This window comes from Rhodnius prolixus, unplaced genomic scaffold (assembly GCF_049639745.1).
Source record: "Rhodnius prolixus isolate KJV_2025 unplaced genomic scaffold, Rpr scaffold_6, whole genome shotgun sequence".
In the NCBI taxonomy this organism is placed as follows: Eukaryota; Metazoa; Arthropoda; class Insecta; order Hemiptera; family Reduviidae; genus Rhodnius; species Rhodnius prolixus.
In genome coordinates this window covers 24,682,795-24,699,557 of record NW_027411634.1, presented here as the reverse complement: position 1 = coordinate 24,699,557, position 16,763 = coordinate 24,682,795, and the positions used below count along the sequence as shown (strand labels likewise).

At 29.0% G+C, this 16,763-nt stretch overlaps 2 protein-coding genes across 4 annotated transcripts; one reads left to right on the top strand and one right to left on the bottom strand.

The window, feature by feature from the left end:
* Positions 1 to 2,349: 2,349 nt before the first annotated feature.
* On the bottom strand, positions 2,350 to 11,916 carry LOC141460341 (uncharacterized). 3 transcript variants are annotated; one of them, XM_074140251.1, is made up of 11 exons: positions 11,776 to 11,916; positions 8,720 to 9,487; positions 7,813 to 7,881; positions 7,550 to 7,687; positions 6,750 to 6,969; positions 5,858 to 5,917; positions 5,201 to 5,397; positions 4,869 to 5,048; positions 3,716 to 4,052; positions 3,247 to 3,461; positions 2,350 to 3,048 (listed from the first exon to the last, which is right to left on the bottom strand). In XM_074140251.1, the coding sequence occupies exons 1-11, from the start codon at positions 11,776 to 11,778 to the stop codon at positions 2,881 to 2,883; spliced, it is 2,355 nt and encodes a 784-aa protein (XP_073996352.1). In that variant the 5' UTR covers positions 11,779 to 11,916; the 3' UTR covers positions 2,350 to 2,880. The 3 variants fall into 3 exon arrangements, 2 of the variants coding, with proteins under 2 accessions (XP_073996352.1, XP_073996351.1); XM_074140250.1 differs by lacking the exon at positions 11,776 to 11,916 and adding an exon at positions 10,749 to 10,905; XR_012461873.1 differs by lacking the exon at positions 11,776 to 11,916 and adding an exon at positions 10,749 to 10,905 and having other exon boundaries at positions 2,907 to 3,048; positions 3,144 to 3,461.
* LOC141460346 (transmembrane protein 169) lies at positions 11,029 to 16,031 on the top strand. Its single transcript, XM_074140261.1, has 2 exons — positions 11,029 to 11,313; positions 11,381 to 16,031. Exons 1-2 carry the CDS (start codon positions 11,260 to 11,262, stop codon positions 12,164 to 12,166), a joined length of 840 nt encoding a protein of 279 aa, XP_073996362.1. The 5' UTR covers positions 11,029 to 11,259; the 3' UTR covers positions 12,167 to 16,031.
* Positions 16,032 to 16,763: the final 732 nt, after the last annotated feature.

The following is a 16,763-nucleotide window of genomic DNA, read 5'->3' as shown; positions in this document are numbered from 1 at the left end:
TCTTTAGAATGTTAAGCCATATCTTCAAAAATATTTGATTATTGAATTATACACCAGTTAGAGTAAACGTGAATTATTGTTATTATTATTATTTTTTTTCCCATAATATATGATTTTTGTTTAATACATAAAACACATGAGTTTTCCTAGCATGGGTGTTGTACCTTTACATGAGTGACTACCCTTCGTCTAAGGATGCCATAATGATGTGGTGCTCGTTTTCGTTGTCCTGTAGTGGTGACATGTAGCGGAGTGAATGGGGAACTGTGTCGCTGTAGCGAGTCAACAGATTTCACCGGTGAATATGGTCGCTTCTTTAGCCTTATTGCAGTTCTATAGTACACTGATTATTATCAAATAATTAATTACAGATTTTAAGGTCTAGTAATTCGAATTTAGACCTCGAATTTACCTTGTGGTGCATTGATTAAAGTGCCGTTTATAGACTCAAACATGGCATAAAAAACCAAGGGTTTCTCCTTTCTTAGAGGCACTACAAAAATAATTCCCGTAGAGGAGGCTGTACTCAATCTAAAGAATGGCCAGATGAATTGGTCTGAATCAATTCAGTTAATTTTGTAGGTGTAGCTGTAGTTATAAATATTACACTTTATTAACAATATTCATTATGGCGTAGGATAATTTATCGGTATATAAATTATTTTTGGAGTGCCTTAATGTCATGGAACCTGGGTTTAATGTGACTCATTTCTCCTTACCCACAAACACTGACAACTCAACGGTTTTCTCTTCACAAAATTACATCAACCGCCGGAATAAACATTAACATAAATCGTTAGGGTATTGCAGTTGATTCTCTGATATTAACAATAAAATTGTAATAGTACTAACTGACATCGAAGAGGGCTAAAAAAAAATTTAACACTAAAGGGAAGTTTGTGTTAAAATCCATAGGTCCTTTAGAAGCAGGTTTTTTCTCTCTCTTACATGCCATATATCCACACGTCTATCTAACAAATAAAAAATATGTAATCGTAATATTTTAATAATAATAAATAAAATAATTCATAACATAATTCATCATTGCTGTAGCTTCCCGAGCAAAATATGCACCTGATGAATCTCACTGGAATAATGTCGGTTTGCTATCATCCTCTCCGAAAATCAGTCATAAAATAATAAAATCTTAGCCTTAAAAGAAGGAAATAGAAATGGGTATGGAGTCTTTTTTGTTTAAATCGCTTAGATTTTTTGTCTTCCTACTTTGCAAAACAAAAATATTATTGTTTAAATTGTTACCAAAAATCGCCACCAGTGTTCTCTGAAAATTGGAAAAAGCTTAAAAAACCTTAAAATTAGTCAAAATGTCAAGTTTTGTACTAGGATATAGAAGTGAGTAGGAGCTCTTTATTGTTTACGTTAGTTTTTGTTGTTTATTGATAAAACTCTTTGTATTCTTCATTGTAAGCTTTCTTAAAAAACTATTTAGTAACATTATTAGTGAAATGAATTCAATTTGTAAGCTACAAGTCTGAACGAGCGCTACCATACAAAAAAAAAACTCAAATAACTTCAAATCGTTACTGTGTTTAGGTCCTAATTTTTTACCACAATATAATTTTAACAATAGATTAACTTTACTTGTGTGGTTTCATACATAAAATAATAACATAATAAATAAGAAGCGACAGATAAATCTCATGGTCAACTGCTGTCTGAGGGGTTGCCTACAGAACAAAAATTAAACTACAAAGAAAAATGAAAATATTAAAATAAAATAAGATTAATCAGTCTAATAAATAAAAAATAAAATCTACGACTAAAATAATTCGGTCTTGTAAAATAAAGATTAAATAAAAGGAAATGAACACAGATGTTAAATTTTGAACCACAACATAAGAAAATGAGAAAAAAAAGAGAACTTGTCAAATCATATAATTTTTTGTATTTATTATTTATTTTTCAATATTATGGAACCATCCAGAAAAATTAAACGAATTATTGTTGCATTTAATAATTAAATTCAGGCGCCACGGTAGCGAGCGGTTAAGAGACTAGACCCCGCAATGCTGTATTGTTGGTTTAGTGGGTTCGATTCCCCAGTATCTAGGCCTTGGATTTTATTTAATGGTTAATATGAGAAATTTACAATAACGTTTGCCAGTCGCCTCCATTCACGACACCTAATTGGTAGTTGGACGTAAAGCCCGCCTGAAAAAATTAATAATTAAATTCTTTGACCAATTCGTACCTATGCCATGTTCTTACAGTATCGAACCCACTGTTTCAACATTTTCCATTTAAATAATGAATGAATTCAATTTCTGTTAGACCCTTTATCTATCATGAAATATACTCTTAAGAAAATGGCATAATAATAGGCAAAAATAAATACATAAAAATTAAATTTCTTTTATTTCTTATATTTACAAGTGCTGAACATAACTTAGCAAATAAACTTTACAAAACATTAGTAAAAATAGTTGCTATCTTTTATTTAATTTATAGGTTTGAGATAAAACAAAATATACATTAGTACTGCTAAAAGTAGAGATTTTACATTTATTTCGATGATCAGAAAACAATGCAATATAGAACTTACATCAAATCTCTAGGGCATAAAATTACCTTTCTCGAAGTTCTAGAAGTTTGCAGCAAATAAAATGCGAAACATCAATAGCTCTAATTTCAACATTATTCTTTTTTATAGTAATCATATATCACAGCTAAGTATTAATTTCAATTGCACTATATACACTATCATATTCTAAAAACATTTTTACAATTCTGCTTCAAACAAGATGATTGAATAAGGCTCAGTAAGTAAGTAAAAGTTAATAAATCTTAATGATGTAAGTTCTATCTGTGATGGTATAACCATCGTGCTAGAGTAAGCTGCCTATTTTGATGAAAAAAATGTCAGAAATCATTTTTTTTCAATCTTTGCTCCAACAACTGATGTTCCAATGCTAATTTTCGGCGGAATTCTCCCAACTGAGTTAAAATACTCCTTTGCGAAGATTCTTGTTTATTCGAACGTTCTATTTCTTCTGATTTGCTCATGCCGTTTACTGGACAAGTAGGAACCTGACAAGTAAAACGTAATTAAATAAATAATATAATATATGATGAAGAAAACACCACGCTAATAGTTTATATATATAAAGCTATCCTATACTTACAATTGCTGGGTTTGCTTAGACATTCGTGTACGTAATTGCAGAGATAAGTCGTTCATTTTCAAGCATTTAATTTTTATTTTTCTTAGAAATATTAAAATCGTACCTTCCATTTCTCATCAAACAGCTTAGAGTTTCTTTTAAGTAACATATCCGTTTGAAGCGCAGGAATCACTGGAGACGGCGGTCTGTTGGTCTCGTTTTGATTACTGCATACCCAATTAGAAGGCACGAAGTGATTGTCAGGTGAATTTAACAATCCGGCTACTTCAGCCTGTTCTTGACCTAATGAAGACCCAGATGAAGACTGCTGATGATTCACTGAAAGAAATAACTAATGTTGACAACAAATGTTGATCAAAAAGTACAAATGTTTCAGATTGTAATAAAGTAATTGTAAAAATGGTGGAAGCTGTTTTCGAGAAACCTGCGAAAAATGTATTCGTGCTCATGGATTATAAAAGTGATGCGTATTTTAATTAACAAAGAATTCTAAAAATATTGAATATCTATAAGTATTGAATATGAATATATAGTACGTATAAAGCGCAAAATATATAATAACACTTCTTTACCTGATCTCTGAGATGTATGCCCAATAGAAGGAACATATCTTTCTCTTGGAAAATTTGACTTTTCTTCTTTAATTACTGATTTCAAACTTAATCTCTCTTCAGTTGATCCCATAATTTCATCATTCGAAACATAATTTGAAGACAATAAATTGACTCCTGGTCCAAGTGCTAAAGCTGCTGCTTCATCAGATTCACTATAGCCTCTTCTTAATTCACTAGCTTTGGCTGGCAGCACATTCTGTCTATCAGCATCTAGGAGAGGAGCAACATCCAACACTGGAGACCTTAGAAATGAACCCACAGAAGTTGGAAATTCAATTCTATTTCTGGTACTAATCTACAATATAAGATAGTTCTGTTGTAGACCTTATTAACATGCACATTTTTTAGGTAATAAAGGGCGCTCATGCATGCAAAACAAATTACAAACAATTTGGACAAATTTTTATAGTTCTTCAGGGTCTCTACGAAAAAATTACCACTAACTTGCTAATGTAGACAAATTTAAGTATGTAAAATGATAATTAGACAAAAAATTACCTCAACATACATATAAAATAAGAATGTTTTTAAAACGACAAAATAAAATTTAAAGAAAAAAGTCAGTTTCATGCACTTCTATTTTTTATCACTCTACTCTAAATTCGCTCTCTCTGTCTAATGCTTCTAACTTAATAGAAAAATCTCTTAACCATGCAACTAATGACATTTGTCAGCAGTTAATTTTTTTTTTGTCACTTGACAAAGGTAAGTCTAATAAACATTACTCATCGTTGTCTCTGATGTAACCCTTTAGAGTAATTTTCTATTCTTTACATATATTTCGAAAAATAAAACCTTAATTTTTAGTTAAAATAACAGCTTTCAAAAATTTTTAACATGTCTTAATCAATTTACACAATCCACCCATATATCCACATCCAACTGCTTTCAGCAGAAATTAAAAACAATGAAATAACAAGCATTCTCTAAATATGTATGTATTAATATTAATTTTATTATTTATAATTAATATTATAATTATTTACAATTACACGAATCTAAAGTTTCAAAACAAGCAGATGCGATGAAATGATGCAAGTTCAGTGTTTGGCCTATAGGGTGATTATTCTTAAAATAAAATTTCACTACATATACATACACATTTACGAACCAGATTATTAGGTGACTGGGAAGGAAATCGCTTTTGTGATACTTTTCTTGAACGTGTAGTTCTATTTTCGCTCTCTTCAGTTTGTAGCAACTTTTTTTGTCTTTCTTGTTTCTTCAACTCTTTAGATTCTAATTCCAATTCTAACAAACGTTTCCTTAAAGTTTCATCTTGGATTTTCCTCTTAAAATTAGTAAAAACATATGTTTCAATCATCAAAACTTAAATTATTTCTTTTATAAAGACTGTATTATTGAAATTTAAAATGAAATAATTCTATCGAAATCAATAAAACCCATCAAATCTTTACATAAAGAAGACTCAAAGTTATATACCTGTTGCATCCAATCATATTTCTTATTCTGTTCCTTGACATATTCCAGCCTAAGTCTTTCTGCTTGCTCTTGCGCTCTCTTTTCTATCAGTTCTTCTTCCTGCTTTTCTCTTAATTTTCTTTCTTCCTCTAACCTGTTTTTTTCCTCTATTTGTTTACGAAGTTCTCTTGCATAAGCAGCCTGCTTCATTTTTTCATCTGAAAAGAACGTTGCAATATTAGTATAAATGTTTAATTAGTAAAATATTTTATTATATTTTTGCTTGTTACTGCTCTCGAATCAAGATCTAATTGAACCTACAACTGCTCAGTCTGCTCTCAGCCATCGGAAAGCGTTGTTCTATTCCGGTAACCTGGCCGTTTACATTAGTCAAAAGCGAGCAACTGAACCAGTGCTCAGCCGGGTACCACTTACAACTCCATTCTCATAATAACTTAATAAAATCTCTGACTTTATTATTTTTTTTTCTGAAGGCCTCAAAATACTCACTGTAAGGATAATGTGAAATAACAATACTACGGACCTGTCCTTAGTAGTAAACTTAGAAGGCTCCTAGGGACATAGGCTCGATTGTTGTCACGCCTTAATAATTTTTATTTATTTTTTTTAAACAAAAACTTACTTTAAGTAAATATAAAAATAATGTAGAACACTTACCAAGAAACGCCTCATAATTTGATGTGGGTTTGCTTCCATAAAGATCCGATAGTAATTTCTCTAGAAAAGAAATGTTTTATTTTTTTCTTAAGAAATTCAACATTTATCTTTCGCAGTTTTATGAAGGGAAAGTAAAATAGGCAATGCAGTTAATTATACAAGAAAAATGGAATTACTGCGAAAATTTAGAACAAGAAAAATATTGAAGTCTGACGAAGAGAGAAAACTGATTTACTTGCAAAGTAAAAGAAAATGCAAAGAAAAATTACAGTAATTTTTCCTTTATTACGAACTAAAATAGTAATCATTGAACTGAATGAAAATCGTTCTCAGACGACTGATTAAGACGACAATATCAAGTTGTTTTAAATTCATAGTTTTAATTTTTGGAGGGATATCAATGTTGTATATTAATGCTATTATTTCTAAGCTTTTAAAGTTTCAGTTTCTCTATAATTTATTATTTCTATACTGTATCTTGTAATATTTTTCTGATTAAGACAATAATTTTGTGAGACTGTTTGTTAAACTGAAAATGGCGTTTTAAAGAAAAGTTTAATCCAGTAATAAAAAAAATTAATAGACCTTTATTATGATTTTAAACATATTAAGCTACTTTCCTGACTTCTGGTGGCAGAAAGTGAATCAAATTTCTTTGTAGAATTATACTGACCCATAGATCAGACAAAGATCAATCTTATTTTTTTTAACCAGGTTGATTTTATCACTGGATCTCAAAATATGCATTTTTGAAATAGAATATCTAAATTCTGCATGATAATAAAACTTTCTCTTTATGACACTTCCTCTCATTCCTAATAATTTATAATGACAAATGTTTAATAAACCCTATTATCTATCTTTTAGGTATAAATTTATATTAGCTTTAAACCTCTTGGACTAAAATCCATACGCCTCCTACGCCTTGGAGAAGAAGTTAGTGAATTCTCTGGGGTATCAAATTCTTCTAAAGACGTCTCTTGAAATGAATTGGAAGAATCTTCTGAATCAGTTTGAGTAGAAGCTGAACTCATTCTTGGTCTAGGAGGGAAATCTTCTACTCTCCGAACTGATGCTTTTTCAAAATCCTTTGTTAATTTCTGTGAAGTGGCCTGAAATTTTTTACAAACTGGATGAATATATGTGTTAAAGTCAGATAAAATTTCAGATGAATTAAGTGCTACTTAAAACATTATTCAGCTGCCTAAAAGACGACCCTTGAATATAAAATAATTAGGAACTAATTACTTTGTCAGATCGAAGAAAACAAATGCTTTACTTTAGAGTTAAATGTGAGAAAGCAGAAATATAAAATATTTTAATTACTTTTTGCGCGTTTTAAAAATTTATTATTGTTTTCGGTCTATTATTAGTGACGAGAATTTTTGCTTGATAATATTTCAACAATGGCGTACCAGAAAATACGAGACCTATAATATATAAGAGCTGCTTTCACCAAGGCCGAAAAGTTGCAACAAGAGAATTGTTTGGTTGTTAATTTTTTCATCATAATATATAAAATATTTAGGTAATCATGAAAGAAAACAGGCTTTACTTATGAGTGAAATGTGACAGTACAAACAATAACAAGTTTTTTCATTATTTTGTGCCTTAAAGTTAGATAATATAGAATTATAGAAAATACGTGCTTATTAATTATTTATGTTAACTCTTTGATTATAACATTATTACCATCAAATGTTTATATTCTTTTCTTCTTTCTTCAGTAAGTTGTTTTCTCTGCTCTTCATGTTCACCAATTCCAAGAGTCGTTTTTCCTCGATGATTTCCATTCAAAGGAGAATATTCCCCTACTCGAACCATGCTTTTCTAGCCACACAAGCAAAACAGATATTTTAACAAACAGAATTTGGAAAGAAATTGAAATATATGTACTGCAGATACTGATTTACAGAGACAATTATGGATTATATAATTAATAAAAATATTACTACCGAAATTCCTGTTTGTGGATTTATATTTTCTTGATTACAAGGAGACTTGCACATATCAGCTCCTTCCCTCTGAAATAAAGCATAACTCTAAACAACGCATTATTTCTTAAACTACTAATAGATCAAAGTTCGAGGAAAAAAGAACAGACCTTTTTACACCCACTGAGAAACAAATTTTTAGAAACTAAGGTTTTTTGCACAATTTAAATATTCGATGTGATGGGTACGTGAACAACAAATAGTTCTTTGCTAATCATCCTAGATGGAGATGCAGGTTGAAATTTGGTAACGAGTAAAACTTTCAAAAAACAAATTTTGCTTGGGAAGTACCTGAGGGGTTCTCTAATTACTATTCTTACACTAAGACCTGAATATACAATTTTTCTAAGATTGATCAAAGGCAAATCACAAAAAAAAAAAAAAAAAAATACTAGTGATGAGGCTTAGAATTGTTCATAATTTTAATAACAAACAAGACAGTGACAACAAAAACATACTGTCGTATTAATAATAAATATTTACCTGATTTATGTTGTAAAAAAGCCTTTCTCATGCAAACATAAAGTTCAGCGAAGTCCCATTCTCATTACCTTGTTTATAAATAATCGAAAATACAGATTATTAAAAATCTGTCATGTAAATTTCAACAATGTTAACAACTTAAATTACGAATTTAATGTTATTGCACTGCGCAATAAAATTGTTTTCAAACCATTTGTACATGAACAAAATTTCAAACTTAAACTCTTATCGATCACTTTAGTTGCAAACATCTCTTTCGAATTCAGAGGCTCAGAAAAAGTCATGTTTCTAATACAATTACTTTCAAAAAATAACTCCTTGTAATACCATATACCATAATAACATTTGGAATTGGGAAAATGAAATAAAACTCAGTATTAAGCACCTGCGTCCTTTGTAGCATTAAGGTACCATCATCGGTTGTATCTCCTAGTGTTTCCACAAGTTGAGCAGATTGAATAGGTTTCCGACCAGTTTTTGTGAATATTAACGGACTTGAGGCAAATATCTTCGCTAGTCGATCTTTCTCTTTTTCACGAATATTTTCTACGCTAAATGAAGGATTTTTAAATGTTTTCAAAGATTTAGATGTTTTCGTGACGACTCCCACAGGATTGGAAGCTGCACTTGAAACTAACTTACAAAATCTATCTTTTTCATTTTGCCTCTTATCTTGTAAAATATAAATAGGCGATATAGTGTGAGGTGGTAGATTTTTTTCTGCTTGTGTGTAAAATCGTTTTTTCGCCAAATTAGTTATGAAACGTTTCTTTTCTTCTTCTCTAACATCTTTATATAAATCAGGCCGCAATGCGGCATAAATTTCGGGTAGAGCTGGTTTAATTTGTTTGGATTTACCATGAACTATCTCTGATGTGGATTTATCAATTTTGTTTGATTGTTGTAAACTCTCTCTCTGAATCCTTTTAGATAATCGCTTATAAGAAGCTAGCAGGTCGGTCAAACTTTGATGTTCTTTTTGTAGTTTAAGATTGGAACTGACATCTAAAGAAACTTTTTTCAAATACTCGTCTATCTCATCAGGAAACGATTGATTGCTACTCCTTCCTTCGTCTTCTGCTAGTAACCTAGATCGTGCAGAGGTGATTTCCAGTGAAGATCCAGGGTTCTTACTATTGGAATTTTGCTCGTTCTAAAACAGTAAATATTAAATTACAATTAGTCCTGGCACAATAAAATTTGGCCAGACAAATTATTATTTTTTTATCAAGCGAGAAACTGACTTCAAAGAAAAATTGTTAATGTTTGTTAATGAATTTTTGAAGATTATTTAATAAATGCCTAATGTAAATACAAGAAAATAATACCCAAATCAGAATTATAATTATTATCATGGTAAAAGGTTAATAATTAATTTAAGTGTTTATAATGAAACTGTTTTTTTACACCTATAAAATAATTATCTTTACTCACATTTACATTGTCCAAATAGGCAGCTAAGGCAACAAAAGCGTAAAACAGTAAAAATAAAAGAAAATTAACTTCGTTCTTAATAAATGGGATTTGAAATGCACTGACCTTGCAAGCAATCTAAATCAATATAAAGGTCTACAACATTAATTCTACGCACAAACCTATTTTATGTGGAATTACTTTTGAATTTTTAAATTATTAGATAAATATTATTAGATACAATGATCTCTTAATCCCTGCAGCACTGATAATGAAATTATGAACAATGATCTTAACTTCTTCCAATGGTACTTTATCCACGAATAATTTCTAATAAAAGTACAATATATACTTGAAGAAATGTATATTTTTTTCAGGCCTATAAATGTTTAGGCGGTAAAATCATAAGCGTTGACGAAATTAAAAGAAGATTGATGCAAATAAGTTTATTTAATTAATTAGTTTAATTATTTAATACATTCATGATTACTTTACAGCAATATAAATTAAAGGACAAACTGAAGGTACCATTTCAGCGTTGGAAGTTAAAAGTTTTTAGCTATATGAACACATTATGAAGTGTGTAAAATTCAACATTAAGTTAATTTGTTAAATTTTCATCCATAAAATCTTCCAAGCTGATACCTGTCTGGGTTTCCAAATGACAGTTTCACACAAAGAATTAAATTGTTGTATTAGAAGTAAATATGAAATGTTTATCATTAAAATTTTAAGATATTTTTTAAAGAACTATTTAAATTTTTGAAGATAAGAACGTTTCACACTCACTTTTATGAGCTAATGTCTCCGAATAATAATGAAACCATTACCTCTACAACTTTAACTACTGAGTAACAAGTTAAGTGTCACACAAGATTTCTTGAAATATCGCTATCAGAGCAACGAAAAAATTACTTTCCCAATAATTGGAAGACGTTCCAGTCTATTAAATTTTGTTCTAAAAAAAATCAATAATACAAAAGTACATTCGTAAAAATTACCTCATGATCTTCCATTACAATAAGATAATTTTGTTCATTACTCTTTCAATATCAGTAAACAATTGTTTTCGTTATTTGCAAATAAACAGGTTACAAGTTACAAGCACCTTTACCTGAATCTCAAACATTTTGGAAGCCTTTAAAACTGATTATGACAGGGTTATGGCGCATTTTACATAAGGCGGTTTATTTAAAAAAAAATTATCTAGTTTGTAGCAGAATAAGGTAGCAATTAATAAATTTAAATCTAATACACATAGATTCATTTTCAAAAATATTATCCAACAAATTAATGTTTAATACATGGAATAAATATTTTCAATAAAACAAAATTAAGGGGGTTGATTATGGTAATGGTGGTTGCTGGCTGGTGGTGAGAAAAGAATTTTCGATGTGAACATTGAACGAGGAGTTTAAGGGTTGGGGAAGTAAGAGAAAAGTGATGATGGATTATTTTTGGTTAAAGTTTGTTATTAAATCGGTTTAAAATAGTTATTCAACAGTTCTAACTATGGAAATTGAAAATCCGGTTATCATTCAGGATATTCCTGTCGATCAATTAGAAGTAAGTCCTTAAAGAAGATATTTCTTACTTGTAACACATAATATTATATTATTTACTTTGTTTTCAGAACAACATTAAAACCAACGGACATTTCATAGCTGAAAATAAAATATCTAGTATTGAAAAATGGAAATCGGATGCTGAACCTCTAAATAAAACGGAAGATATCAAAACAAAGAAAAAAGTCAATATTTGTACAGATAGTTCTGTATCTGAAGAAATGAGGCGTTTTTCAGAAACATCTGAGTCTTGTGATAAATCAGCTAGTAGCGCCAGCAATGAGAAATGCCTTACAATGACTGGGACCATAAAGAGAGGAAAGAAGGCGGGGCAAAGCTTGGATGTTAGATTAAATATATCAAGAGAAGAGTTGGAAATAATGGAAGCTAATATTGCTGCAAAAGAACAACAGAAACAAAGACCTTGTACAATGAATAGTGGGTTACATATTGTTTTATTCACCATAATCTGTTTTCCAGTGGCATTTATAATATCAGCGTTCTATTCATTCTATATGGGAACAATTACGTGGTATAACGTTTTTACATACGTTACTGATGAAAAAAATTTGATTTATAAATTGTTTGTCTCGCCGGTTTTGTTGCTACTTTATCCATTTCTAATACTTTTTTTCACGTTTGGTCTCGGTCTTTATGCTGCTTCTATTCAGGTGTCTTGGTCCATAATCAGCTGGCAGAAAGAAATATGTGATTGGGAAAAAGGATTTTATGGTTGGTTTTGTTCAATTATTAAACTTGAAGAGTGTTCTCCATATGAAGTTGTAGTACTTACTGATATTAAAGTTTCTTCTGATCAAGAAAAATGCAATTCACAAGATAGTATCTTAACTTAAGTTTGAATTAATATTTTTAAGTATTTTAGAAGTTGCCATTAATCAATATTCTATACATTCCATTGTTAATAGTTAAGAAATAGAAGTGATTTTGGAGTAAAATAAGGGGGTGAATTTTGGAAGAATTTATATCTCATATCTCCAGAGATTTTTAGCAATTTGTTCCCTTGACGATTTTTTTTTGTTTTTAAGTAAAAGTTCTCAAACATTTCAAATTTTCCTTTTAGATTTTTTTTCCTGTGCTATTGTAACATTGAGAATTCCGTATTGGTAAATTAATGAAATTATATTTTTAATTATTTTTTTCTAAATGAAAACACAAATAATGACAACCTTGAGCATAATTTTTTTTGCATCTTAAGTAAGGTTACCATTACGGCTGATTTTATTAGCGTTAATTGGATCAGATCTAAAAAGATAAATTTAGGATCAGAATCTTATGGACTTAGTGATGTGGAATGTCAAATACATCTACCAATTTTACTGATGTTAGTGTAAAGGTACATTAATTTATCTATTTAGCTATTAGTAATAGCTTTATTTGTTTATTTTACTTATCAGTATGTAAAATTGGATGAAGGTATTTATTTAGTATCTGCAAACTTATGATTATTTATATTGTAAGAAGCCATGAAGTATGAAGTGATACATGGGTATCACCAAAAAAATAAAATAAGTACAAAGATTTTTATTTTCGCTTAAAAGTACTCTAATTTATTTTTATAAGGAACTGACACGTTTTTAAATTTAAAGAATCCATCAAAAACATTTTTTCGAGGCATATTTGAATAAGTTATGAAGTATTATGTTAATCACCCATCAGAAATTATGTATGTAGTTGTAATGAAATCATGGTATTTTCTATTGAGTAGTGGGTTTTGCCAGAAGATATGAAATATTTTAATAAATTGCGTACAAAAATGTAGAATACTTGTATAAAATTCAAAAATAATTAAATAACAGTTTTCTGCCTGTACTTCAATATTGAATGTAAACGGTGGTCCTAAATGCGCAAAAAAGTGCAAGTATATAAATAAATAAAAAGAAATATATCAAACAATCGAAAACTAAATTAAATCAAATACATTTAAGTTAAAAAAAAAAAACAGAATTGCTTATTCAGAATGTTTCTTCATTTACATAGTGCAGACATTAAATGATTCTTCTCATTTATGGCATTCAATTTTTTAATCAGCTATTATAAAAATCCATATTTTGAATAAAAATCTTATACAGTAATAGGGAAGACAAAGAAAATAAGAATAAGACTGGTATGAGTTATAATTATAATTATGGAAAGAAATATTAACAGTACATTGGGAAAAGTATAAGATACAGGAAATAAATGATTATCAATACTTTTAGCTGAATGAATGACAATATAAGTTGTTTTCATTATTAACATAACTAATGTCAAAAATATTTGTCATGTAGGAAGTAGTTTTTCATTTCTTTCCCGAGTACCGACAAAATTTCGTTTCATATAAATGATGTTAATTACCTTAATGCCTTTCTTTTCTTTCTTATCATTGGCAGTATCAGATGTTTACTACATTTTTTCACTAGTTGGTATCTAAAATTGCATAAAAATCATAAATTAAATTAATTTAACAAAATTCTTATTCTGACACTTCACTTTTTATTTTAGTTTTAGTGTGCATTTGTTATTGTCTTTCATTATTAACTTATTTTATTTTGTTTTCCTAATTACATTATCGGATGTTACTTTTTGAACAAATTGTTACATTAGCACTATTTTAGATGCAAATCGAGAAGTTTTTTTTAAATAAATATTTTAACCGAATTTTAGCTTTATTTTAAGATATTCAACGGTCGATGAGAAAAATTTCCTAAATAATGTATTGCATTGCATTCAATTTCAATATTTTAATCGTCCGCATGAAGTTAAATACACATAGTAATCTTAAATAAAAAAAAATGCATCTTATTACTTTTATGTAGTCATATTTGTGTAATTTTTCCACGACTTTTTAAAATGTTAATCCGTTATTAAAGTTTTAGAGACCTTGCTTAGTTGCAAATTATATTATTTTGCTAATTTGTATAAAAATTGGTCCAAGATCTGAGGCTTATTTCATAGTGATGTCAACAAAATGTCTCTTTTAAGGCCACAATATTTTTCTTGTCATTTTCTCTTCTGTTGTTGAAAGTTATGTGATACGGACATCAAATTTAGAAAAATAATTTTTAATTGTACATATGTAAATCTGAATTTGATTGAAATGTGCATTTTTGAAAAAATACTAAAAAAAACAGAAATCGCTTCAATAAAGTAGCCTTTCTAGTTGATCAAAGTAGTCCAAAAGACTATTTTCGCGTCCCCTGACTGAAATTAGTCAATGTATCAAATTTCAACTATCCGTTACGCTCATTTTTTGAGTTTTGCTTAGCATATTCAGACCAATTTGTAAAAACACTTTTTCGGTGAAATACTTAAACAATGTGACCTTAAAATGGATATTTTCGGTACAAATTTAAAATTTGCACAATCGCAATACCTTCTGTTATTAGAAATAAGAGAAAGTGAAAAAAAAATAAACAAAAAAACAGCAGTTTCTATAAATTTTGTTATGTCAGGTTTATTAAAAAAATAGATTCATCTAAAAAGTCCATTTTTACTGACGATACATTTGTCACTTGCAGTTATTTTATAAATTGAAGTGTTATTTAAGATTTTCGATGACTGATTTAATTTCAAGAATATTTTTGAGATTTTTAAAATACATAATTATTAATAGACTTCCAATTTTATGAATTGTTTATGGTTCAGAAATTTCAAGTCCCAAAGAATAGAAACCAAAAGGTATTAGTCAAAAATAATTCACGATCTATAACAATAATTAATAATTAAAGTTAGTGCTGCCAGTAACTAAAAAATTCTGTTAGTTGCGAAGTAAATAATTGAAAATAATTTAGTACATATTTAACATGCTTTTAGATTGTGGAGTTGGAAAAATAACTTTTAACAATCTACTAAAAGTAAAATAAAATATTTAGAAAAAAACAAGAAAAAATAACTGCCTTAACATAATCTTGAGCTGTCTAATGGCAGAGATAAATGATTAGATCAAAATAAAATTTTAGGGACTTCCTCAATAAAAAGCGAAAATTAGCTTTATTTAAGATTTTAATATAAGCGTTCGGGGGAATTAAAATGTCTGAGGACAAAAGGCATTAACACTTGTGTTTTAAAGGCTGATTAAGTGTAAGTTTTTTATATTTTTTTACCATTTATAAAAAAATTGATGTTCCAATTTTCAAACATCACTTTTATAATGCTGAAATTAATTATTTCATGATTATGAATGCATTTCTTATTTATTTTCAAAATACTGTAAATATTGTATATAGTTTTAAGTTAAATATACTGGTTATGTTAATACAATTTGTAATATACTTTATACTAACTTAATATCACACTTTCTGATGTTAGTTGATTTTTTTTGCATGTAGGTGATGCCGATGTCACGTTTTTATTATGTAATGTACCTCCTTAAACTGAAGGTATCACCCACATATCATGTAGGAATATAATAAATAAAAAAAATGTATCAGAAACGTTCCTTATATAATTGGCATTCACTATTTTTAAGAAAATTCTAGTCTTTATTTTTTACTCTAATTTCCATAAATTAATAGGTTCAGGTAGCAGATTGCAAACTGATATTCGAGTATTTAATTTGTGAAACGTTGTTTGCAAGAGCATTGTGAAACTCTGATATTATTTTTAGTTCGTTATGATTTCAGTATAATTTTGTGAATTTTATTCCAATTACCCAAATGTTACATAAATAATGTCGCTGGAACAATGATTTTTATTGTAGAATAAAGATTCATAATGTAATTATTGTTATTTTAATTTTTTTAGACCATATTTTAAAATTGTTCATTTATTTTAGAGATTAATAACAATTTTATAGATTTTTTTTCGTTTTATTTCGGCCATTTATGTATTATATCTATGGTTGGTTCGGGACAAAACTTCAGTTTTCTTATGACGTTTCAGACATCTCTTACCTACTTAGTAACTTTCCTTCTTCCTACCTCCACAAAGGATACCAGTGATGCCTCTTGAATTGTAAAGGAATGGCTCAATTTTTATTAGAGATAATTAAGAACTAGCAAGTTCAATTTATTGAAGTAAATATTAGTAGCACAAGAGCTGAGTTTTTATTACTGTATAGTACCATATACCGTGAGGCTCGCAAAGCTAAGAACTAGTGTGATGTTGGATTTGATTCCCGGTCTAGGCCTTTCATTTTATTTAATGGTTAATATGAGAATTAGTAAAGTATGTTTGTTTGTCGCCTCTGTCCACTACACCTGTTCGGCAGTTGGACGTAAAGCTGGCCTGAAAAAACTGCCAATACTTTACTATACTATAATTAAGTAAAATAGTCCTTTAACTGCTGCCATTTAGTTCAATCTCCTTGCGGCATTCACGAACCAAAAGATTCTTGTTGCGGAAGGATAGTAAGAACAACTTTTTCTACAACTCTAATAGTAAACCACAATTCAATCAATAGAATGTATTACCTTAGTGCTCACTCCTCTGACTCTCACGTATAGATGCCTA